The 26436-nt window shown below is 44.7% G+C and overlaps 1 protein-coding gene and 1 long non-coding RNA gene across 5 annotated transcripts in view; one reads left to right on the top strand and one right to left on the bottom strand.

The window, feature by feature from the left end:
• The first annotated feature begins 159 nt into the window (after positions 1 to 159).
• SURF4 (surfeit 4) lies at positions 160 to 22205 on the top strand. 3 transcript variants are annotated; one of them, XM_083485382.1, is made up of 7 exons: positions 13103 to 13309; positions 15107 to 15147; positions 16821 to 17007; positions 18557 to 18633; positions 19598 to 19641; positions 20165 to 20351; positions 21460 to 22205. In XM_083485382.1, the coding sequence occupies exons 3-7, from the start codon at positions 16902 to 16904 to the stop codon at positions 21724 to 21726; spliced, it is 681 nt and encodes a 226-aa protein (XP_083341508.1). In that variant the 5' UTR covers positions 13103 to 13309; positions 15107 to 15147; positions 16821 to 16901; the 3' UTR covers positions 21727 to 22205. The 3 variants fall into 3 exon arrangements, with proteins under 3 accessions (XP_083341506.1, XP_083341507.1, XP_083341508.1); XM_083485380.1 differs by lacking the exons at positions 13103 to 13309; positions 15107 to 15147 and adding an exon at positions 160 to 511; XM_083485381.1 differs by having other exon boundaries at positions 13091 to 15147.
• Positions 21967 to 26436, bottom strand: part of LOC310698367 — a 23566-nt gene continuing 19096 nt past the window's right edge. The window contains exons 3-4 of one of the 2 annotated variants that reach the window (XR_014521462.1): positions 24970 to 25169; positions 21967 to 24845 (exon numbers count right to left, since the gene is read on the bottom strand). This is a non-coding gene — a long non-coding RNA (uncharacterized lncRNA). Of the gene's footprint in view, positions 25170 to 26436 lie in introns of both variants that reach the window. The other variant, XR_014521461.1, reaches the window with a different exon arrangement.

Genomic DNA, 26436 nt, shown 5'->3' with positions numbered 1-26436 from the left:
GGTTTTGCTCAGAGGCTAAGGGCTCACTGGGGTTTTATTTCCAGTCCTCTGCATTGCGCACGGGATTGCGCCCTTGGCCTCGGGAAGGGTGGCGGGGCCTTCTGTGGGGCGACTCCACATGCACCGGCTCCACTTCCACGAGCGAGGCCTCCCGGGTCAGTCTGTGGTGCTTCTCCTCCCCAAGCCAAAGGGAGATTCCTCGGAGGCTCCGCCGCCCCGTGCGGTTCCTTTAAGAGTTGGCCTACGTGGCAGTGCTTCTCGCAGCGAGTGCAGCCACTTCCTGTGCAGCCTCGTTGCAATAAGAGCAGCAGCAGCAAGCTGCCAGCAGCCACCACAGGAGGGGTTGTCGGGGGTGTGTTTGAGTGAGCGGCTAGTCCGGTCTCCCAGGCGCTGAGCAGCACCCAACACATCCTGGAGCGAAACCCATAGCTCCCTTCGCCACTCCCGCAGCACTCACTTAGCCATGGGGCAGAACGATCTGATGAGCACCGCAGAGGATTTTGCAGACCAGGTGGGTGTGGATTCATTCCTCTTTCCTCGCTCCACTTTCTCTTGAAGCAGAGGAGGCCTTACTGCACACATGGGGTTTTGCAGATATTTCTGCAGCGTCCAGTTCCTTTCCTTCACGCGTCTTCTTTGTATTATATAGGAGAGAAGATTTGCGGAGTGGGGGTGTTGGTATTTTGTGCCTGCTGTGTGTGTGTGTGTGCTGGGGGGGGGGAATTGGTCGTTGAGGATGCAGTCTCGTTCCCAACATCATAGGATCCACCTCAGAGGGAATCGGGAGATCAGCCTTCCCCTCTCCCGAGTGCTTTGCACCCGCACAAATTTGAGGGGCGCGGCCCCATCTTTCAGTGATCTAATCTAAAATGACGGGGGAAGATTGCTTAATAGAGTGTTCGCTTGATTGGTGTGGGATAAGTCTTACTTCCCCATCACAGACAGAATGAGAAACCAAAGCAATGTCTATAGGGCCAGGGTTTTATCACTGGCCTCCTCAACCTCCTAAACGTTTGCGTCTTGCGATAATTGGGGCTCAGGTCACCTGTGAATAGCCAGCCCTATCGAGTAGCTAATCAAGCAGATGACTAGTGTGAAATTCACCATTCCCCTTAAAGAGAACTCTGGATTATTATGGGACAGAAGACCACTTTCAGACATCATAGATTTTCCTCCCCACTGGCAATAATTTGCCTCTGAGATTAGAGGGATTCGCTTTAACGTTATGGGGTTGCACGTTAGAGAAATGAAGGCGTGTCTTGTGCGTTTCTTTGCTATATCTATCCTATCCTTGAGGGAGGTAAGAGATTTGGCAATTTCCAAAAAATGGTGAAGTAGATGTTGGAATAGGGTGTTTATTTAACGTGGTCTATAAATGTGGGGGGGGGGAGAGAAAGGGAAAGAAAATGTGAAAATAATGGAAGTTTCTCTACCCATGAGCTTCTGGAATCTGGGAGTGCTATGGTGTCTAACCACCACCAGTATAATCTCTCTTTCCCTCTGTAGAATGTGTGAGTCATTTAATGTACCCTACCTTTGGAGTGGGGGCACAAATAACTAGTAATGTAAAGTCAGAAAAGGGGTTTTTCTCAAGAGACCATGATCCTATCAAAATGTTGGACAAAGCATGAGGAAATTGATTGGTGTATTGGTAATATGCTGATCATTTGTCTGTGTTTTATATTTACCTTTACCTATTATATTTGAGTAGTATTCAAGTTTACAAAAACCCCAAGTCTTTTCTTACATATTTTTTTTTTACTGATTTCTGTACTGGAGGCATCAGTACCTCTGTTTGGCACTCCAGATTAAATAGAGTGCTAACACAAACCAATCTTATCCTGGGGTTGCTTATTAGCCAGAAGAGCCAAATCTTCACCTTTCTCTGGATCAAAAGCGGAGAGGCTAAAAACTTTCCTCCCTATTCCCTGTGTTCATGAATGAATGGAATTCAAGCTTCCTTTCCTTTCCTCAGCTCATGTGACATCTGGTTCCTTACTGCCCTTGTGTATATTTCTTTTTAGCTTATGAGAAGGTAGAAAACTGCCCCAAACTATTCCTCTGGTTTCCTTTTTAAGAAGAAAGTGACCAGGAGGTGTTGAAAGTTGTTTTAATTCTTTTGGCGTTAGGGGAAGAACTGTTACCAAAGGCAGCTGGTGACATATTCTGTTGTTCAGGTGTGTGGAAGGTAAAAGACACGTCTCTGCTTCCTACCTTTTGGACAAAGGAAACGACAATCCGATATTACCTCATAAGCCAGTGTCAACTGTTCCTGCCCTGGTACAGGTTTATCTAGCCACAGTCTGGCACTGTGATGGAAAACATGTGTGAGACAGGCAACAGCTTAAGCTGTTTGATGTGTCTGGTGCCTCTTAAGTGAACCAGCAAGTGATGTTGGGGTGGGTGTGTTGCCTTTACAAAAAAGGTACATGCATCCTGTGGGACTCCAGGGTATTCCCCCCTCTTATTTTTTATAATAATATTTATTAGTTTTCCAACAAATTGAACACAACACTACAAAAAACCAAAAAAGAAAAAACATACAACAATACAATACAAAACAACAACAACTGCAAAACACTAACATACAACTAACAAAACAAAACAAAAACCATTTAAAATACAGCCCAATTTCAATATCTTATCTTTCTTTCACTAATTTCCACGACCTCCTCACACCTCCCTTTTTGTATTCCACTTCTATTGTTTCAGCAATTCCTTTCCTCCTTCCTGTTTTCTATCCTATAATTGTCTTAACACATTCTAACCTTATTTTTCCCTTTAATGCTCTATTAATCTATTTATACTTAATTCCTTATAACATTTCTACTAAAGCCATATAACTTCATTCCAACGTTTTTCTAACATTCATTAATTTTACAGTATTTCTGTAAATAGTCTTTAAACTTTTTCCAGTCTTCTTCCACCGACTCTTCTCCCTGGTCTCGGATTCTGCCAGTCATTTCCGCCAATTCCATGTAGTCCATCAACTTCATCTGCCATTCTTCCCTGGTGGGTAAATCTTGTGTCTTCCAATACTTCGCGATGAGTATTCTTGCTGCTGTTGTTGCATACATAAAAAAAGTTCTATCCTTCTTTAACACCAATTGGCCGACCATGCCCAGGAGAAAGGCCTCTGGTTTCTTAAGGAAGGTATATTTAAATACCTTTTTCATTTCATTATAAATCATCTCCCAGAATGCCTTAATCCTTGGGCACGTCCACCAAAGGTGAAAGAATGTACCTTCAGTCTCATGACATTTCCAACATTTATTATCAGGCAAATGGTAGATTTTTTCAAGCTTAACTGGTGTCATGTACCACCTATAAATCATTTCCATTAAATTTTCTCTTAGGGCATTACATGCCGTAAATTTCATACCTGTGGTCCATAACTGTTCCCAGTCAGCCATGATTATGTTATGTCCTACATCTTGTGCCCATTTAATCATAGCTGATTTCACCGTTTCATCCTGAGTGTTCCATTTCAACAGCAAGTTATACATTCTTGACAAATTCTTGGTTTTTGGATCTAACAATTCTGTTTCCAATTCTGATTTTTCCACCTGGAAACCAACTTTTTTGTCCAAATTGTATGCCTCCATTATTTGATAATAATGGAGCCAATCTCGCACTTTATTTTTCAATTTTTCAAAGCTCTGCAATTTTATTCTGTCTCCATCTTGCACCAGAATTTCCCAATATTTCGGCCGTTTGGCCTCCATATTGAGTTTTTTCTGTGCCTTCGCTTCCATTGGTGACAACCATCTTGGGGTTTTCTTTTCTAGCAAATCCTTATATCTTATCCAAACGTTAAACAATGCTTTTCTAACAATATGATTTTTAAATGCTTTATGTACTTTTACCTTATCGTACCACAAATATGCATGCCAACCAAATACATAGGTATTCCCCCCTATTAAATATAAAGCACCATAGAAATGAAACGAATAATAACAATTATTCTTTTCATTTCTATACTGCTTTATATTTAAGAAAATAAACAAATTTCAAAGCAGTTTACATCCTACATTATTATCTGCTTTCTTTGGTTTGGAGAAAGGATAATATCCCTTGGTAAAAATATCCCTTGGCAACAAATACATTTAACTGCATGACCTTAATTTACCCTGGGTAAAAAAAAGAAAAAGCCATCTGAGACGGCAGGCATGGTAACAGTGACTTCTGTCACTTCTGCAGTAAGAGTTTTTATAATTTGATGATTGAGGGCCCTGGAGCTTAGCAGCTTGACTGAACATCTACACTACCCCAACAGACAAAGTATGGGATGCTGTTGTGGTGCAGCAGTTAGACTGCCATACTAGGACCCAGGAAACAAGGGGTCCGATCCTCACTCAGCTACAAAGTGCACTGGGTGACCTTGGGCCAGTCACTTACTCTCAAGCTAACCTACCTCACAGGGTTGTTGTGAGGATAAAATGGAGAGGGGGAGAACAGTGTACACAACCGTGAGCTCCTCAGAAAAAAAGTGGGACAAATAACTAGACGTAGCATAGTGGCTGAGATGGCGCATAGGAACGCAGGAAGCTGCTTTATACTGAGTCAGACCCTCATCTAGCTCAGAATAGTCTATACCAGCGGTTCTCAACCTGTGGGTCCCAGATGTTGGTCAACTACAACTCCCATCATCCCTGAGCTCTGGCCTTGCTAGCTAGGGGTGATGGGAGTTGTAGTTCAGTAACATCTGGGGACCAACAGGTTGAGAAAGGCCGGTCTATACTGACTGGCAGCAGCTTTCTAGGGTTTCAGGCAGGGAATCTCCCAACCCTACCTGGAGATACCTGGGATTGTGTCTGTGACCTTCTGGGTGCAAAGCAGATGTCAGAATAATAGAATCATGGAGTTGGGAGGGACCCCAAGGGTCATCTAGTCCAACCCCGTGCACTGCAGGAATGTTCTGCCACTGAGCTATGAACCTTGATTCAGGAAGGCCCTGGCTCACCTTGAAGTTACGAAGTGTCATAATAGAAAGTACTGTATTTTTCGCCCTATAGGACGCACTTTTCCCCCTCCAAAAATGAAGGGGAAATGTGTGTGCGTCCTATGGGGCGAATGCAGGCTTTCGCTGAAGCCTGGAGAGTGAGAGGGGTCGGTGCGTACCGACCCCTCTCGCTCTCCAGGCTTCAGGAAGCTATCCGCAAGCCTTGGGAGCCCACAGGAGTTCCCGCCGGGCTCCCAAGGCTTGTGGACAGCAGCCTGCAGCCCGAAACCCGGGGAGCGCAGCGGAGCGCGCCCCAGGCAGCTCTCCGCAAGCCTTGGGAGCCCGGCACGACTTGCCGCTGGGCTCCCAAGGCTTGTGGATAGCAGCCTGCATCCTGAAGCTGGGGGCGCGCTGAGCAGCGCGCCCTGGGCTTCGGGCAGATATCCGCAAGCCAGGGGAGACCAGTGCGACTTCCTGCCGGGCTCCCTAGGCTTGCGGATAGCAGCCTGTTCTGGGGGCTGGGGTCGGGGGAAGCTCAGCCCCGCGCCTGGGGAAAATCCCCCCCCTTTATTTCCCCCCGTCCAAAACCTATGGGCCGGTGCGCCCTATGGGGCGAAAAATACGGTACTTCACGCAGGACGTAGTTGAACTATGGAACTTGTTCTCATAGGAGGCAGTGAGGGCCACCAATTTTTTCAGCAGGGGGCTGGTCCACTGTCACTCAGACCTTGGGGGCTGGACTATATTTTGAAAAAAAATATGAATGAATTCCTATGCTCCACAAATAACTCAGAGATGCATTTTAAATAAAAGGACACATTCTACGCATGTAAAAACATGCTGATTCCCGGACCATTTGTGGGCCAGATTTAGAAGGTGATTGGGCCGGATCCGGCCCCCAGGCCTTAGTTTGCCTACCCATGATCTTATGTCTTTAGGCAAGCATATAAAAATGCTGAGTTAGCATTTTTCACCCCATTTTTCTCAGCCCCCCCCCAATTCCCACACAGCTTCATTCTCCTTTAGCTAGCCCAGACAACTGCAGTGTCTTTCAGATGCTGCTAGACTACAACTCCCATCATCTCTGACTTCTGACTGAACTGGCTGGGGCTCATGGGATTTGGAATCCAACAACATCTGGACTCTAGAGGGCACCACAATGGCTACATCCCTTTTTAAACCTTCTACAGCCCAGTTTTGTTCTATCCCTAAGCTTTGATTCATGATAAATTCCCTGCACATGAGTTGCATCTTCCTAGCTTTGCTCAACAATTCTGCACCCGTCCTCACCCCTGACAGCTCCCCATCTGCTCACATTTATTCTTTATCTCAACTCCTTGCCTCTTCACCTTGATTATGCTCCAGGTGCCAATAATCTTTTTGTATACTGCTACTCTGCAAAGTGCTGTGCACGTTAGTAATGATACATATTTTAAAAAACAGTAAGCATTCTTGCCTAGAAACCATTGTTCTATCTAGCTCAGAATTTCCTTCACTGGCTGGCAGCAGCACTCCAGGGTTTCAGGCAGGAGACATTCCTAGCCCTGTCTGGGGATGCAGGGAAGTGAACCATTGTGCTTGCATTGTGCTTGCAAAGCAGATGCTCTACCTTCTAGCCATGCCCCTTGCCAATAAAAACCCCAACTTAATATTGCCCTAGGAGCAGAGGTGCCTTGGTGAAACAGTATTTTTTAAAGCATTATCTAGGACCATAGGAAGCTGCCTTTATGGCAGGGCTGATCTTTGGTCCATCTAGCTTAGTATTATCTACACTGACTAGCAAAGGATTTTCAGGGTTTCAGACAGAGCTCTCCCTGTTGAATGGTCTCTTTAAATTTGAAGGTTCATTATTGTTCCACAAGATGTGTATTTCTTTAAAGGCCAGAGCAAATAACATGACCTTGTTTTACAGCTGTGAAGCAGTATAGCAGGTGCTGTTAAGTTGTGGTAATTAAGTTGTTGGGGAAAGAGCAGCATGTAGCTCTCTCAGTACCCTGGTGGATGGGTCGTGCTTATTGATATATTGTAATTTAGTGTAAAAGGAGTTTTTGTTTTTGTTATTAAAACCTAGCAAAAGTTATTTTGCGTTTCTTGTATGTGTGGTCTCCCCAGCATGCTTTCTGCAGTGCAACTAATCTGCAAATAGCCAACACTCTCAGTCTTACCTGGGGATGCCTGGGATTGAACCTTGGACCTTCTGCATGGAAAGCAGATGCTCTACCCTGAGTTGTGTCTCTTCCATGCTACTGGCAGGCCCATCAGCTGGATAGAAAAAGTCAAGATTTTTGTTATCCATAAAATGCAGGGCGACAACAGATGTTTTGGATCTGCATCTTCTGCCCAGTTTTACAAGACTGCATTCTCAGATGCTTCTCTCCATTAAAAAGAGGAAGCTGTGCATTTATATGTATATTTGCATGTTTATTTCTATGAGTTTGTTTACACTAGTTGCGAAATGAGGTTTCTTAATCACACATTCTGAAAGCCCAGTTGTCCAGGAGAAGATCTTTCTTGCCCTTCCCAAAATGACTTCCACTAAAAATAACTTTTTTTCGCACTGATTTTTTGTTTTTTAAATACCCACATCTTCTTAGCCACGTACTCTGTTGGTCTAATTTTCAAATGGTGAGTTGGCAGAGCTCTGAAATAAGGATGTGTCTGTCTTAGTTCAAATACGAAAGAGGCTTCTAACTTGGTTTTCAACAGTCTTCTCTTCCCATCTTGTGGGGACAAATGGAGGTATGGCAGGGCTGCTTTTCGGTGAGAAGACAGACCAGGTAGGTGGAAACCTTAGCTCTCCAGATGTTGCTGGACTACCACTCCCATGAGCCCCAACTAGCATGGCCAGGAATGATGGGAGTTGTAGTTCAGCCATATCGGGAGGACCAAAAGTTCCCCACACCTAGGACTGACACAGGGAACAGAGTTCGCATTTCTGCCACTGGAATTCTCATTGCCACATGGGCCCATAACCACAAGGGGTTCGCCCCCCCCCCATGGGTCTCTTTAGGAATCTTCCAGACTCCGTTCCTAAATTGTTGGCTTTCATTTCAAAAGAAAAAGATGCTTTTAATGTTCTTCATTTTGAGGGGTTTTTTTAAAGCACGGAGGCAGTATTTTTTGAATTGTTTAGTAAAATGCAAATCTGTTCCTGCCTTGAGTTGATCTAGCCAATGAGTGCAAAACTGGCAAAATTATCTGGTGTTTGTGAGGGCGTATTTGGATCCTCTTGAAATTGCAAGGTGGATATTCATTTTTTAAATATACGCAAACCATAACCTCTAGGAGCAACTGATGCACTTCTGCCATAGTTGCAAAAGGCAACCTCAAGTGTTTTGCAAGTACAGTACTTTGCAATTTAATTGCAAAGCAGCTGTTGAGGTTTTGGCAGCTAAATTGATTTCTCTGCCAACTTCTCCAGATAATTTCCTCTTCATGTCCCTTACCCCAGCAGATGGGCCAATTACCACCTATGCAACTACAAAGCAAAACCATTCAACTTTGGGGGAGTGCAGTAATGTACTGCAGGTTATATGTCTGTATGTGGGGAGAGATATTTGCACAGTTGGCGTTTGTATAACAAGCAACTCCTGAAAACATCTAATCTGGGATTTAATTGAAGATTCTTTAGATAAGGAAGGGGAGGAATGGAAAATTCAACTCTACAAGCTATCATTTTTTGGAATGGCTGGCATTTCTGCTCTAATTAGTGTGATGCCAGCATGGTTGTGATAAGCTAAAACACCCAGAAGGGGAAACATGTTGCTAAGATTGCACCGGTAGGATTGTGATATGGGATTCTCTAATTTATGCTGGCCGTGGTTGCTAGCCTTTTGTGGTTGCCACCAAAACTTGAGAGACCACGTTATCCCATATATACACAGTAGGTCCCTGCAGTCTACAGGAGAGCTTAGTCAAGTTTCAAAAACCTCAGAAACCTACTTCATAGTAATTTGCAGGTGCCCGCTACAGGTGCCCGCTATCTGCACTTTTCTGGAAACATTGGAAACTTCTTGTTGTTGTGATAGGCTTTCCAAGCTTAATGGATAGGTTCTGTAATGTGTGTCTAAAGGTAAAGGCACCCCTGACCGTTAGGTCCAGTCACGGATGACTCTGGGGTTGCAGCGCTCATCTCGCTCTATAGGTCGAGGGAGCCGGCGTTTGTCAGCAGAAAGCTTCCGGGTCATCTGGTCAGCATGACTAAGTCGCTTCTGGCAAACCAGAACAGCACACGGAAACGCTGTTTACCTTCCCGCCGGAGCGGTACCTATTTATCTACTTCCACTTGGACGTGTTTTCGAACTGCTAGGTTGGCAGGAGCAGGGACCGAGCAGCAGGAGCTCACCCCGTTGCGGGGATTTGAACCACTGACCTTCTGTTCGCAAGCCCTAGGCTCTGTGGTTTGACCACAGTGCCACTGGGTGTGTACTTCATATTATTTTTAAATTCATCTGTTGTCATTTTATGTGGTGCTTTAAACTGTTTTTCGCTGTGTTTATTGCACTGTGTACATTGCCTTGAGGCAATGTAGATAGCTAGATGATCGCTAGATAGATACATAGCTGTAGCTCAGTAATACAGCACTTGCTTTTCATGCAGAATGTTCCAAGATCAACCCCTGGCATTTCCATATAGGGCTAGGAGAGACCCCTGCCTGAAACCCTGGAGAGCTGCTGCCAGTCAGTGTAGACAGTACTGCACTAGAGAGATGAACAGTCTCACTCTTTATAAGATGGTGACCTTTGCTACTAGCAATTGCCCTTTCTCTTCCCCAACAAGCCTCCTCTTCAGAGCCCAGCCCTGAAGAGAACTAGGCCCAGTAGAAGATCTGAATTGAATGCAGCCAGGTGCTCTGTAATTGTTGTTTATTTTACCCTCTTTTCCATTACATGGCTTGGCAGGCCATTCATGTAACCTAATTAGCAGCCAAGCTGTCTGCATAAAAGTCCTTCCCACTAATGGTTTGGCTTGAGAGAGAATAAGCTGCTGGTTTCCTCTCCAACATCTTTATATTCTTACCCTAGGTACTCTGTTCACAAGCTCAGTAGATCCATTAGTATAGAAACTACAGGAGAGAAACATGCTGCTTTTTATTATGTACAGTGTAGGATAATCTACCCACTCTCAGGGTTTTCCAAAACAAAACCATTCGCTTCACACACCTGTAGGAAGCTCTATAACTCTTCTATTTGGGTTATTTCTTTAGATCAGATAATCTCTATATCATTTTCTGACATTTAACCAGTTGCAACTATGTGAGCATGAGGCAGGGGGAGGAGCTGCAGCAGGGGTCAGCAAACTTTTTCAGCAGGGGGCCAGTCCACTGTCCCCCAGACCTTGTAGGGGGCCAGACTACCGTATTTTTTGCACCATAACACTCACTTTTTTCCTCCTAGAAAGTAAGGGGAAATGTCTGTGCGTGTTATGGAGGGAATGCCTATGGGTGGCATGCCTACGGATTTTCCTCCTCTAAAAACTACGTGTGTGTTATGGTCGGGTGTGTGTTATAGAGCGAAAAATACGGTATATTTTTTTTTTGGGGGGGGGGAATGAACGAATTCCTATGCCCCACAAATAACCCAGAGATGTATTTTAAATAAAAGCACACATTCTACTCATGCCAAAACACCAGGCAGGCTCACAAATAACTCAGAGGTGCATTTTAAATAAAAGGACACATTCTACTCATGTAAAAACACGCTGATTCCTGGACTGTCCGCGGGCTGGATTGAGAAGATTGGGCCAAATCCGGCCCCCGGGCCTTAGTTTGCCTACCCATGAGCTACAGGTTTTAAGCAACTGGGAAACAAGAAAGCCAAAAGCAACTACTATGCAAATCAAGGAACGCGCGGTCCTCCATATGCTGTTGGAATACAGCTCTTATCAGCCCTAGCCAGGATAATGGGAGCTGTAGTCCAACAATGTCCAGAGGGCCACAGATTTCTCAATCCCTGATGTAAATGATCAACATTAACAAGTGTGACCTGAAATCAGTAATTGCATGTCTCACTGTGTCTTCCTCCAGAGGGCTATAACCATGTTGTAAATATTGAATTTAAGATGTTTAGGGTTCTAGGACATTTTGCCAAACCTATGTCCCAGTTTCAAATTTTGTTTATCTGCATCTAGTCACTGGGCCATCACAAGTGCGAGGATTCAAAAACCCCCACAAAAAACCACAAGGGAAAATATGTATCCACATAGTAACATGAGTTGACAAATAATTTCTTCACGAAAGGTGCCAGATTTCTTGTAAAATTCTTATCGGGGAGGAATTGTGAAACTATGAACAAGGCTATTCAACTGGAGTAAATATGTACCATGCTTTTCTCCTTGTTTCTTCTTCCAGATTTCCTCGGTTAGTTCCACCCAAAAGTACAATTCTCTGTGTTAGTCATGTATGGTCTGTGAGCATGCCTGAGTTTTTACTTACTGCTTTTGCATCTTGCTCTCTCTGTGTGTATAAGTGATCTCAGCACTTGCATTTTAACCTAGAGATCTGCATAAATTCCTGCCTTGTTGCATGGTGGACATCAGGAGTTGGGGACGTCTGGTGATCACAGAATCGTAGAGATGGAAGGGACTCCCAAGGGTCATCTAATCCAACCCCCTTCAATGTAGGAAACTCAGCTAAAGCATCCATGACAGATGGCCATCCAAACTCTGCTTAAAATTCTGCCTAAAAGCATCCAATGAAGGAGAGTCCACAACTGCCTGAGGGATTCTGTTCCACTATTGAACTGCTTTTACTGTCAAATCTCCTTTCTTGTAACATGTTCAAATCTCCTTTCTCGTAACATGAAGCCATTGGTTCAAGTCCTACCCTCCAGAGCAGAAGAAAACAAGCTTGCTTCATCTTCGATGTCTCGGTCTCCTTTTCCCCAGGCTAAACATACCTAGCTCCTTCAAGTGTTCCTCATAAGGCTTGGTTTCTAGATCCTTAATTATTTTGGTTGTTCTCCTCTGCACACATTCCTTCTTGTCAATATCCTTCTTAAATTGTGGTGCCTAGAATTGGGCACAGTATTCCAGGTACAATAAAGGTAAAGGTAAAAGGTACCCCTGAGCGTTAGGTCCAGTCGCAGATGACTCTGGGGTTGCGGTGCTCATCTTGCTCTATAGGCCAAGGGAGCCGGCGTTTGTTCGCAGACAGCTTCTGGGTCATGTGGCCAACATCACTAAGCCGCTTCTGGCGAACCAGAGCAGTGCACAGAAATGCCGTTTACCTTCCCGCCGGAGCGGTACCTATTTATCTACTTGCACTTGACGTGCTTTCGAACTGCTAGGTTGGCAGGAGCTGGGACTGAACAATGGGAGCTCACCCCGTCGCGGGGATTCAAACCACCAGCCTTCTGATCGGCAAGCCCTAGGCTCTGTGGTTTAGACCACAGCACCACCCGCATCCCATATTCCAGGTATAATAGAGTGGTACTATTACTTCTCTTGATCTGGATACAATACTTCTGTTGATGCAGCCTAGAATAGTATTAGCTTTTTTTTGCTGCTGCATCACACTATTGACTCATGTTAAGCTTGTGGTCTATTAAGACCCCTAGATTTTTTTCACATGTACTGCTGGTAAGCCAGGGGTCTTATATTTGTGCTGCTGGTTATTCATGCCCAAGTGTAGAATCTTGCAATTGTCCCTATTGAAATTCATTTTCTTAGCTTGGGCCCAGTTTTCCAATCTGTTAAGGTCATTTTGAATCCCAATTCTGTCCTCTTTGGCATTAGCTATCCCTCCCAATTTGGTGTCATCTGCAAACATGATAAGCATCCCCTCAATTCCTTCATCTAAGTAATTTATAACAACGTTGAACAGAACCCTGTGGCATCCCAATTGTAACTTTTTTCCTGGATGACAAGGAACCATTAATGCACAGCTTTCCAAACTGTGTGTCATGACACATTAGTGTGTCGGCTGCAGTGTTTAGGTGTGTCACATGACACACAATGCTGCTTCTGGGGCTGGAAAGGAGTTAGTTCCCCTGATCCACCAAGTTTTTTAACTCCATCAGAAAAAGAAATGAGATTGGTCTGGCATGGCTTGTTTTTGAGAAACCTGTGCTGGGTCTTAGTATTCACAACATCCTTTTCTAAGTGCTCACAGACCAACTATTGAGTGATCTGTTCTAGGACCTTTCCTGGTATCAGTGTCAAGCTCACCAGTCGGTAATTACCTGGATCTTATTTTCTTCCCTTTTTGGAAGACGGGGACAACATTTTTCCACCTCCAGTCTGCTGGGACCTCACATGCTTTCCAAGAGATTATAGGCAGAGGTTCTGAGATTATACCGCAAGTTCCTTTAGTACCCTTGGGTGCAGCTCATCAGGCCCTGGAGGTTTGAAATCAACTAAAGTAGCTAGGTATTCCCTTACCATCTCTTCCTATCCTGGTCTGCAGCTCCCTCCTTACATCATTAATCTGTTATCATTGCTTTCCTTTTGTGCAAAGACAGAGGCAAAGTAGATGTTGAGCAGTTCCACCTTCTCTCTGTCACCCAATAGCATTTTTCTGTCTTCTCCACATAGAGGACCTACCACTTGCTTGTTGTTCCTCTCGCTTCAAACGCAGCTGAAGAAACATGTCCATCTTAAATCTCAGTTCATCTGTAAGCTCCTTATGCAGCCGCTCTGGTTTGTTTAGATGCCTCCCACTTTTCTTGTTGGAACTGTCTGCATTTGGTCCTTCAGTACTTTGCCCTTAAAAAACTCCCATCCATCTTGGGCTCCCTTCTCGTCAGATATTTCTGACCATGGGATCTCACCCAGTAGCACTTTAAGCTTTTTGAAATTGGCAAGTCCAGAATGCCTGTCCGAACTACGCTCACCTTTCCCTTGCCTCTGTATCATGAACCCTAGGAGGAGAGGACATGATCACTTCCTCCCAAGTTTCCAAGTACTTCCACTTTGTCAGTCAGTTCCTCCTTGTTGGTGAGGACCAGGCCTGCAAACAATCAAGCCTCCAAACAGCTCGGACAAACTACCAGCTTTAATCCAAAAGAAAGAAGCTGATTCTCTTCAGTCTCCTCCACCAATCCTTGCAAACACCCCTGTTTATGAGTCCTGTTCACGAGCTCCCAGTTGTGAGATCCCAGAAGTTACTTGCCTGGCATTATTCACACTGTAGTTTTCATCTGCCCCAGCTTGCTGGTTGGTTGTCCCGTAACCATGCTCAACAAACAGCATGAAGACTTATTTTTATCTGCTTACTTCCTGTGAAGGGTGCATTTACCCAGTCATCAGAAATGAGTGTGGCAAGCCTTTCCTGGTATAAATAAATGTAGGAGTGTGTGTGCATGTACGTGTGTATCGCTGCCTGAATCCAGAAAGCTAGCCTGTTGGGGGAAATGCTAGGCTGAAACTTTTTTCCTGACTTGCTTTTTTTCTATGTGCCAGGAAGGGTGGGGGTTTTTTTTGGGGGGGGAGCTGGAAAACCTCTTTTTTGTAACCATTTCTTAAATTGCTTTGTCCAATATAAAGAGAAACAAGTAAATGTACAAAACCATAACAAGATAAAACAAATCCAAAAAAGATAACGAAACAACGTTCAGTGGTACCTCGGCTTAAGTAGTTAATTCGTTCCGGAGGTCTGTTCTTAACCTGAAACTGTTCTTAACCTGAGGTACCACTTTAGCTAATGGGGCCTCCTGCTGCTGCCACCGCGCGATTTCTGTTCTCATCCTGAAGCAAAGTTCTTAACCTGAGGTACTATTTCTGGGTTAGTGGAATCTGTAACCTGAAGCGTCTGTAACCCGAGGTACCACTGTAATAGGGTTTCTGGCACCCTGCTTATATTAATAAAATGTAAGCTAAAGAATACTATAGAACAGGAATGAGGAGAATTCTGTGGCCTGCCAGATATTGCAGGAATTCCAGTACCCATTAGTTCTGACCACTGACCCTACTGGCTGGGGCTTAGGTGAGGGAGGAGCCCAGCAATGTCTGGAGAGCCACAGTTTCTATACCCCTGCTATATAAAGTTGCCTGAATTGAGAGATCCTTCAAATTTGGGGTAAGAAGCTAAGCTGCCTCCCTGAACAGTCACAGACAAACCATTTTGCAGCACCATCTGAACATGGAGTGGCAAAAGTCTCCATAACTCTTGGTCTCAAGGTGCCCAGAGCAAAAGGACTCACACCAGGAAATTTTGGCTATTCACAGAAATTTTGTGGTGGTAGGGAAGCAAAGGCAAGGATTCACAGGTAAGTGGGCATAGGATTGCAATCTATATTATACATTCTGGGGAGAGAGCGGGCAGAGAATCCACTCTTTCTCTCCTAGTGCTAGAGCTCAAAGTCATCTAATTGAACTGATTGGTTTGGCAGTAGATCCGGGATGAGCAAAAGGAAGTACTTTACACTGTGTGTACATTTAAATTATGGAGTACACTGGAGAGGGCCACTAGCTTAAAATAGCTTTAAAAAAGAAATCATGGAGAATTTGGTCTGTTAAAAGGCTCTGGCTAAATAGACTTATCTCTGAGCCTTTTGTCTCATAAATGGTCAGTACTGGAGAAAACGAGGCATCTTTGGAGCATCTAGGGCTGGCAATTGAGAACCAGTGTGTTACAGTGGTGCCTCGCAAGACGAAATTAATCCGTTCCGCGAGTCTCTTCGTCTTGCAGTTTTTTCGTCTTGCGAAGCACGGCTATTAGCGGCTTAGCGGCTATTAACGGCTTAGCGGCTTTAAGAAAAAGGAAACAAACTCGCAAGAACTCGCAAGACGTTTCGTCTTGTGAAGCAAGCCCATAGGGAAATTCGTCTTGCGGAATGACTCAAAAAACGGAAAACTCTTTTGTCTTGCGCGTTTTTCGTCTTGCGAGGCATTCGTCTTGTGGGGCACCACTGTATAATGGTTAAGAGCACTGGATGAGTACCTGGGAGACGGGTTCAGATCCCCACTTGGCCATGAAGCTCACTGTGTGAGCTGTGGGCCATTCACTACCTCTCAGCCTCAGCTATCTTGCAGAGCTGTTACGAGGATTAAATGAGGAAATGATAGATAGATAGATAGATAGATAGATAGATAGATAGATAGATTATGAGAAACAAGGTGGTGGATTAGCAAATCCTTTAGTGTGACCTATTGCTATAGGTCTGGGATTAGACTGCCTACTGCAGCCTTCACTAACCTGGTGCCATCCTGGTTGGTTTGTGTGTGTGTTGGACTACAACTCCCATCATCCGCAGGCAGCATTGCTGATAGTTGGGCATGATAGCTGATAGTTGGGCATGATAGAAGTTGTAGTCCCAAAAAATCTGGGGAGTACCCAAGTTTTCAAAGGCTGGTTCATTGCAAGTCCCCCCCTCCCCTCCAGTTTTGATTAGCTGTGGTCTCTGTACAGTCACACAATTGGGGACATTTTCAAGCTAGATGCATTTGGCATGTGCCCCATTTCCACCCTTTATGTAACGTGCATCAAGGGGCATGGCTCCTGCATCCGCCAGTTTGCAGTTGCCTCAGAGGGAACTTGCTCTGGCTAGAATCTCCTGGTGGGTCAATCTTACCACCCAAGATACAAATTTGGTTTGTTTACATTTAAGTGATGAGAAGGTATTCCCCAAGCCAAACACTTTGGAAGTGCCCTTAAGGACATTAGGAAAAGCTCTGCTGGATAAGGTCAAAGGCCCATGTAGTCGAACATGTTGTTCTTACAGTGGCCAACCAGAGGCCCATTAAGGGAAGCCTGAAAGCAGAACCTGAATCTTTCCCACACACGATTCTCAGCAACAGGTATTGAGGCTTGCTACCTCTTTGACACCAGAGGGAGAACAGAGCTGTGCTTTGAGGGGAAAGCCATCCCTATCCAGGTAGGAAGCCAGACGGTCCCTGCTTTCTGCCCATTCTTCTCACCTGTGTTTCTTTCCCCTGGCAGTTCTTGCGAGTGACAAAACAGTACCTCCCGCATGTGGCCCGCCTCTGCTTGATCAGCACGTTCCTTGAAGATGGCATCCGCATGTGGTTCCAGTGGAGCGAGCAGAGGGACTACATTGATGCCACATGGAACTGTGGGTACTTCCTGGCCTCCATCTTTGTCTTCATTAACCTTTTTGGACAGCTAAGTAAGTGGCACAATATTGAGATCCATGTATGCTTGTTGTTAAATGGAGATTCTGGTTCCTGGACCAAGGGGACCCATAAATTCTCTGCTTGGACTACAGCTGCCCAGTCTATAATAGTGGCATGTCCTCTACAAGATCACAGCCCTTAAGAGCATTCACAGTCCCCTTCCCCACCCCACCCCTTTATACCAGATGACAGGTTTTGAAGCCGCCCTCACTCTTCTTAAAACCAGGGGTGGGGAAGCAGATACATCCGGCAGGCCGAATCCTTATCACCCCTCCCCAAATTTGACAATTATGCCTAGTGGTGAGGTGCTTTGAAGCCCCATGAATCAGCTGATCTGCAGGGCTTCAAAGCACCATTTGGGGCTCTTGGTAAGGGACTGGCTGCAAAGAGCTCTGCACTGTGCTTTGAAGCCCCACAGATCAACTGATCAGCAACACTTAAGGAGATCCTTCTGGCCAACCCACCTTGTTTTTTTACCCTCCTGCTTACAACCCACATGGTATCAAGTGATTGGAAGGTGGGCCAAGTTAAGCCCTTGGACTAGAGGTCCCCCACCCTCTTTAGAGATAGGAGCCCCAGTCATCATACAGTCAGATTGTGGGCAACCTTTCCAGGTTCCTACAGGTAGTGACCATTTTGCAGGGGGAGGCAGGTTTCCGTTCCTGGCACCTGCATGCATCACCAGAGCATTCATAAGCACGTTGCACCCCATTACACCCCCACACCTGTTCTGGCCTCTTCCGGGTCCAAAAGGACTTGTACACCAGCAATCGTGCATCAACTACGCATGCCTAAAATGGTTGCCACCTCTACAAGTCAACCATCCTTACATTCTCCTGCAGAGTCATTTTCATTCTTCCTCACCCATTCTCTCCTCTCACCCCCCCCCGGTGGCTTATAAAGCAGAAACAGCCACTCACAGGCCTCTCATTTTCCAATCCTGCAGCCGTACACCATGGCTTGATGCCCAACAGCTCACGTAGGTGAGCTTTGGAGTATTTCCTCAGTTGTAAATTGCAGTGACAATTGCTTAATATACTCTTGGCTTAATATACTGTAGAAGAGCAGTGGGGAATCTCCACTCCGTGGACCTGATTTCAGCCAACCCATGCCCAACAGCCCTGCACCTGACTGTATATGACAGCTGTTCATCAGTGCATGCCAAGCCCTGGACCTTTGCCTATGCGCTTTGCTTTTGTCTCTCTTTTGGCTCCCATGTCTGTCAGCACTCGGTCCCCTGAGTTTGCTTTTAGTGGGAAAGGAAAATGGGTCAGCTGATGTCATGGCCATGTCACATGGTTGACAGGCAGGTGATCTGGTGGCTGCTGGATTAGTGCTTAAAAACAAGGCTGCCTTTGAAGAGATTGATATTGCTAAAGTTTGAGGAATGAAGGCTGTGGTTCAAGAGACAAGCCAGCAGAAAGCTTTGCAGGCGAGTCAAGAATTTAAAAGATAGGAGGGTCAACAGAACCTTAGCAAGGGGAACATGATTCACTAATGCTGTTGACTTGGCTATTTCTTCTCTTCCGCCTCCTTTCCTAGGTGGCTGCATCCTAGTGCTGAGTAGGAACTTTGTTCAGTATGCCTGCTTTGGATTATTTGGCATTATAGCACTCCAGGTAAGGAAATCAATCCCAACTCTTAATTGCACAACACTGAAAAATCGTGCCTATTCACACTTGCCCCTCCTGGCTCTGAAGCTGGAGGTTCCATTGCCCCTCAAGCGCCCCTCCAGTAGCAAACTAAGGTGTCTGAGTGCTGACGGGCTCGAAGTCAAAACAAGAGGCGTGGTCACATTAGCCCTGAGTTATATAGAAGTGGGGAAAAACACCTCTTGTTTTCTCAAAGAAAACCACAATGGGGGGCAAACAGAAATTTAAAAACAGCCCCGTGCCCAGCAGTTTAATGTTCAGTACTTCAGATGGAATCTGCACACTCACCTTGAGCCCTGAGTTATGATGGCTATGCTCTGCCTCACAGCCAGAAGCAACACTGCAGTTGCTGTGGGAAGAATGCTCTTGTGCTTGGGTCCTGCTGCTGTGGCATCTGGGGACCACTGTCAGAACAAGATGCTGAACTAAATGAGCTGTTGACATGATCCAACAGACTCATCTTATGTTCTTATCTTATGAGATAGCTGCTGCAAAGTTCTTGGGGGCAGGGAAGCAAAATAAATTTAAAATGGGTACCCTCCTCTCTAAGTCATGCACATGTTTGCAAAATATATTAGGAGTAAGGCATTTGTTTTTCTTTAGCAAAAAAGCGCTGCTCCATTTTCACTCTCATATCCCTTGCTTGTCCAAAGAAACCCATCTTATTTACACAGTGACATTAATGTGCATAGATCTTTGCAGAGAAAGCATAAGTGAACATAACAGATCCTTGGTCCCAGGGAGTTTGTGTGCTAAATAGGGGACAGAAAAAGAGTGTGGGAGAGGGAAGGTAGAAGAAGCGATGAGAGTGAGCATCAGCAGATAGATGCCAAGCTTCTTTTTGGAGTATTTAGCTGCTTCAAGCTTGAGATCAAAAGGAAAGGGTGGTTTTAAGCAAAGGGTTCAATCGTGTCTGGTTGTTTCCTCCTAGACAATTGCGTACAGCATTTTATGGGATCTGAAGTTTTTGATGAGGTATGTCTCATTCTCTTTTATCTCGTTTTACTAGTTCTTGTTTATTTAATCTTAGTTTCATTTATCGTTCACTTCTAACCAGCCAGCACTGAGGAAAATGATTATCGTGTCCCTTGTGCATTTTGCTTGTCAAGGTTGCTTTTGAGTGTTTCTTAACGTTTTATGATCATTGCTATCATCTGTTACCTACCTTTCACTCTTAAGGCCTCAGTTTGGCGACAACAATCAAATCGCAAGGTTAAAAACTGTTTACAACTTACAATCACAGAAATAAGGTGGATCCCAAAAGATATATACATCTCAGGTGTCAAAATGTAAGCCACTTTCACTCTTGGGACTTGTCACTCAAAAACTCCAGAGGCAACCAGCATATAACCTTTAAGCATCTTAAGACTTGTAACAGCATATTTGATTGTGTCACTTTAATTTTTGTTGGTGCACAAGCCCTTTGTGAATCTTGTCACACATGGTGTAGGTATTCAGGTGTGTGTGTTTTGGACTAACCATATTTCACCGTCTACAGGAACCTTGCTCTGGGGGGTGGTCTGCTGCTGCTGTTGGCTGAATCACGGTCAGAGGGGAAGAGCATGTTCGCCGGAGTCCCCACCATGCGGGAAAGTTCCCCTAAGCAGTACATGCAGCTGGGTGGACGAGTGTTGCTGGTCCTCATGTTTATGACGCTGCTGCATTTTGATGCTAGCTTCTTTTCGGTAAGTGGCCCAAACATTGCAAATAATTTGTTTTTAATTAGTGGGAGAGGTATTTTTGTATAGAATTTGCCTCCTCCTCCTCCACCTCCTCCTATTCCCAGCACTGGTAGGTGCCTATTGATCCTGGTAGGGTGGAAAGCAGGGAGGCCAATGTCAGGGGGAGCCAGAGCAAGTGATGGGCAGGCAGAGTCAACCGATGATAGTTTTCTCCTCACCCTCCTTCCTAATGAGATGCTATTGTTACTTATTGTATGCATTGGCCATATTTTTTTGCATTCAGCTGCCTCAAAGCAAGTCACACAGTAAAAATAAAATAGCAAAGACATTAATATCAGATTTTAAAACAGCAATAGATAACTAAAATAATGTATTTACAAGGAATGTGTCCTTCCATATCTGAAGGAGCGTCTCCACCCCATCGTTCTACCCGGACACTGAGGTCCAGCACCGAGGGCCTTCTGCCGGTTCCCTCATTGCGAGAAGTGAGGTTACAGGGAACCAGACATAGGGGCTTCTCGGTGGTGGCACCCGCCCTGTGGAACGCCCTCCCATCAGATGTCAAGCGAATAAGCAGCTCTCTTTTCTTTAAAAGACAGCTGAAGGCAGCCCTGTTTAGGGAAGCTTTTAATGTTTGATGTATTACAGAATTTTAATATTTTTTTTGGAAGCCGCCCAGAGTGGCTTGGGAAGCCCAGCCAGATGGGCGGGGTATAAATTATTATTATTATTATTATTATTATTATTATTATTATTATTATTCCACTGCATGTAAAGGATAAGCCCAACAGATAGATTTAACTACCCTCCCAGTTAAAAACCATAAGCCTGGATAAACATGACAGTGATGGCGCAGGGTCTGCTTCCTGGGTGTGTGGGTGTGTGTGCATGCATTCCACCACTGAAAATGCCTGTTGTCAAAGACCTGGGAGGCTAAGGAGGAGGAGGCTGACAGCCAGGGCTGCCTCCCCCTAGAATGGTGGCAAATCCTAAGGCCAGCAGGTGAGGCCTGGCTGAGGGGAGGCTGAGTTAGGTGGGGTAAGATGCCCTCTTCTCCCTTACACCAGCCTCTGCTGAATTCTACTTTTCTCTGTCCCATCTCCTCCCATAGATCCTCCAGAACATTGTGGGCACAGCTTTGATCATCCTTGTGGCTGTTGGCTTCAAGACAAAACTGGCCGCCTTGACCTTGGTCATCTGGCTCTTTGCCATCAACATCTACTTCAACGCCTTCTGGACCATCCCAGTCTACAAACCCATGCATGACTTCCTCAAGTACGACTTCTTCCAGACCATGTCCGTCATCGGAGGCCTCCTGCTGGTGGTAGCCCTTGGGCCTGGTGGCGTGTCTATGGATGAGAAGAAAAAAGAATGGTAGAAATAGGAGGGGCAGGGAAAACACATCATCTCGGTGTCTGGGGACTGACTTTTTCAACATGGGTTCCGTGGGAGAATAAAACCAAACTGCCAGCATCTTATGTATGTGCCCAACAATCCCTTCTTAAAGGGCACACTTTTTTTTTTTTAGAATTCATGAAGGCACTGATAATCTGATAACTAGAGCATTCTTCATCAAGGAATGTATTTTTTTTTTGCCTCGAAACACTGTTCTGCTTTCTTTTGTAATCTCCAGAAATTGAAACATATAGAAGCTGGCTTGCCAAGCACCATGTGGGCACTGTATTTGCCGCCTTTAAGTTTCCTTAATGGTTTTCTAAGACACATTTTTTTAAAAAACAAAACAAAAACTACTGTGATCCGATATTCCTGTTTGTATACTTTTGGTGTCAAGGTGTTCCCCACGTCTTTTTTTTTTTGCGTTCTTGTTGTAATTAAAGAAGTCGCCTCCCAGATTGAGCCGTGACTATCTGAGCGATAGATCTAGCGCACCTTTTGTACTATGGGAAAGGGATTTTTCTGCTTTGAAACAAGCCAACCCACCACAGTATTACAATAGCTAGAGGGAGGACCATCCCTTGAAACAGAGGCAGGAGAAAATATGTGCAGCAGCTGGGTCCCTCCCAGCAAAAAGCCACTACTATCCACTACTATGCTGTAGCAAAAAGAAGTGGGTGGGTGGGTGGTTGGGGACAGTGTGTTTGGGTTTCATGAACAATTCTTTCAGGTGGGGCAGTCAGAACAAAGTCCATTGGCAATTCAGATTTCTAAAATCCATCTTCACCTATAGCCATTCTTGTTACTTTGTTGGAAATTTGCATACATTATAAATTTTGGAGCAGTGCCCCATATTCTGTAGATTTATGCAGTTGCTATTTGGGGGCAGTAAAAATCTGACCCAGATGAGCCTGTGTACCTGAACAACCTTGCTGTATTACACCAAATACCCATCTGACAGACACTCAGAAGATGCCAGAAGAATGATGGAACCTGTGACACACTAGATACTGTTCTGCTACAGTTCACTGACCACTGTCCATGCTTGGCAGGGGCAGATGTGAGTTAGGTGTCTATTAAGATATGGAGAACAGTAGGTTCCCTGTGGCTATATTATGTCACAAACAGGCAGGTAGCTGTTGGTATCTAGTATTCAGTGGTAAAATGCTTCTGTCTGTGAAGGTTCTCTCACAGCAAATGGCAACAAATTGGAATCTAGACAGTTATCTAGTCGTACTTGCCTTATTTTGTGGCACTGATTCCCACCAAATTATTTATAGGTTTGGTGAAAAGCCTCCATTTTATGTAGCCCTCATCTATCCATCTAGCCGCCTTCATGGGTGAGACGAACCGTCTACGTTTAGGGTTTTTTGTTTTTGTTTACATTTTTTAGCCCTCTGAAGGGCTACGGCAGTGCGAATGAAGATCCAGCTAGCTACTCTGTGCTAAAACCTCAAAATCCTTTGAAGAAAGGTCCTTGCCAATTTTTTCATCTTGCCCAGTAGATTTCTTCTATTCATCCACCAATAAATATATTTTGCAATACCCCAGAATTTGCACCTGGAATAATAATAATAAAGAGGTCAAATTCACTTGTATTTATCTTGTGTAACCTAAGAGGATTGAAGCATTTTTTAAAGGCAGAAACTTAGCATTTGCCCATCTGTCTAAGGGGGAGCTATGGACACTTGTGTTCCAGAGGAAAGAATCTCTAATGCACCACCGTTATTTTGGCTGGTTGTGCAAGATACAAAATGAAAAGTAAGGGAGCCTCCTGGTTTAAATCTACAGAGTCTTCCTGCTTTCACCTTCACTTCTTCAGAAGGGGAACTGCAAAGCCAGCCTGACTCTCACATATGAGCCTCCTTGTTCAGCCCAATAGCCCCCATCTAGTCCAGCATCCTGTTCTCAGTGACCAACTGGAATCCATTTGGGGGTGAGAAATCTTAGTTGTACAAGTATAGAGATCTATAGAGATCTGTAGAGATCTAACTGATGAGGAACCTGTGGCCCTGGCTCTGGTCATTAAGACTACAACCTGACCATTGGCCATGCAGACTTAAGGTTACCAGATTTTTTTCAATGAATCCGGGGACACTTCAACTTCAATGGATTTTGTATGGGGACTGATTTGTAAATCTGGGGACTGTTCCCGGGAAATGGGGACGTCTGGTAAGCTTAATGCAGACTGTTGTTGGAGTACAGCAGCAACTGGAGGACCATGGGCTATCGCCATCCATCATAAAGATTAGAGCAGCCTATACTTTATTAACAGACACTGCCCAGATCCCCCTCAACCCTGGACCTTGCCCCAAATACCTTGAGATTAACAAGAAAAAGGCAATTTTTGAGTGAAGGAAGTGCTACACTGAAGGCCAGCAACACTGGTTGTGCCTTCATAGCAAGACTGAAAGGGATCTTGCAACAAGGACCATTCTGTATTCAGTGGTGCCTAGTTCAGATGATGCATTCCTAGTCCACCAAACTGTTTCCTGGATCAGGGATGAATTGGGAGAGCTTCTTCCTCATCTCACACACTTCAAAGGCTGAAATTCTAGCTCCCACTAACCTGGTTATAAACCCAGTGAATTCATTAGGACTTCCTGCTGAGCAGAAAGTTAGCATTGTGCTGTAAGCCCTGATTCATATGTTAGAGCCTGGGAAGTTCAGATTAGGTTAGAATCCCCAAAGATCAAATTCCGTTGTTTTTAAATGCAAGAACATGTGCAAATATCAAACTAATAATTAGGCCTGTAGCTACTATCCCACGGTTATAGCTTCTTTGGCGATCACTTGTAGCCAAGTAAGATTGTCTTCTATAAACACGGTTTTAAAAAGTGAGTCCATAAGTGACTGTGGAGGCCAATTCTGAATCCACCTGTCCATCCACAGTGGGGACATTGGTTTCTAGGTGGGAGTTGATCATGTGAGGGTTTGCCAAGCATGCCTTCCTTTTAGCACGTTTCTCCCTTGTGTCCTGAGTTTGAGTGTCTTCAAAGTCCATGGCACCTTTGGTAAAGGCTTTTCTCCAGCTGGAGCATGGCGGGTCAGTGTTTCCTCCCCCACAGGGGACCAGGCAGGGAACTGTTAGCAATTTTGGCCCTTTAAAAAACAAAGAGCAAATGCAGGCAAGCATGTCAGAAAAACATTGTAAACTAGAAACTTAGAAGGTTTGTACAAGCTTACATAAATCAAAGTACAATGGCATTGTTTCTTCCACACATACCTCTAAAGATCAGAATTAGGCCTAAGGCAAAATACTGTACACATCCAGACAAAAACCCAGACTTCCTTTCCCAGCTTCCTTGCAACACACAATATGTGTTTATGGTGTAACAAACGTCTGCTTCCCACTGGTGTCTCCCAAAGCTTTGAGTCTCTGATTTCAACTTTTGATATCAACCTCTTGCCCAGGCCTGCTTGTTTCTGGAAGAGAAAAATAATTCCATGTGTAGAAATTTGTCTTTAAACAAAACAAGAGCTTCTAGACCTCATAATGGTGAAACATCTTTAAAAGGACAGGACTGTAGTTCAAGGGTGCTGGGAATTATAGTTCTGTGAGAGGGAAACAAGAGTTCCCAAAATCCTTTGGTGGGGTGGGGAGTCTTAAATGTATGGTGACTTAAATGCATGGTGTGTTTGCAGCCTGGTTTTTATCCCATTTCTGTTTGGCGGTGGTAAAATTTGCTTCATTTTAATGCTCCCTTTTGCTTGATCGTGAAGCAATTTCCCCCCAAAGCAGCAAAGAAGCCTTTCATATAAATCATTAATATGTCCAATGTTATAAGAAAAAAACTGCTCCTTTTCCCTTATGGGGTATCCAAGAGCCTGAATAGAGTCCTTAAGTGGGTTCCCTATCAGTAGGAGAAAATAACAGAGGCCAACCAGAGTATATTAAGAAGCAAAGCGGCTAGTAAGCCTGATCTTTATTAAAGGAAATAAACTGTTGCAACAGGATACCCACTCACCACATGCAGGAGGGAGGAGGACTCTGAACAATGGTGCGCAAGCCCTTATATAGACCCTTGAAATTGTCCACCCTGTTGCCCAAGACCACCCCTGTAAAACATCATACATACATCACAGGAGGCAGTGGTCTACAGCAGAAATCCTGTCTGTCAGGATACTTGATAATGCTCACTGATTGCATTACCAGTGCAGTCTGGCTATTCTTTTGTGATGGTTAATACTTTAGTTCCTGAATTCAGGTCACAGGCTCACCTGATTCATACACAAATACGCCCTTTAAGACAGGGTTTGCAAGCAAAAGACAATGGGAAGGCTTTCCCCATTTGCCTCCCTTACTGCAGAGGAATATTTGAGGTCAATGTGGGAGAATCAAAATGGCTTCAGGATTGTTCTCCCATACTATTTCAGACACATGGTTCATATATTTAGATATGTGTGCATTTAAGAATATTCAATATTTGAGACCTTAAAATTCTTGTAACAAGGTTGTGACTCCATTTGGGGGACTCCAGAGCTTGTGCCCAGAGCTGGGGTTGCTAGTAAAATGTGACACACCCCCTCCACACACAACACTCCTGGTTCTAGTGAGAAGGGTGTGTAAAGTGACAGAAATTGCATTTGCACTCACCCTAAAGAATGCTGAGAACTCTAGTTTGTTATGAGTGCTGGGGATTGATTATATGTAAATCACAGTTCCTAGGCTTCCTGGGTGAAGCTTTGTGCT

This window comes from Podarcis liolepis (assembly GCF_965112155.1).
Source record: "Podarcis liolepis genome assembly, chromosome: Z".
Classification (NCBI taxonomy): domain Eukaryota; kingdom Metazoa; phylum Chordata; class Lepidosauria; order Squamata; family Lacertidae; genus Podarcis; species Podarcis liolepis.
Note: the sequence above shows the minus strand (reverse complement) of the source record. Positions and strands in the feature narration are given on the sequence as shown.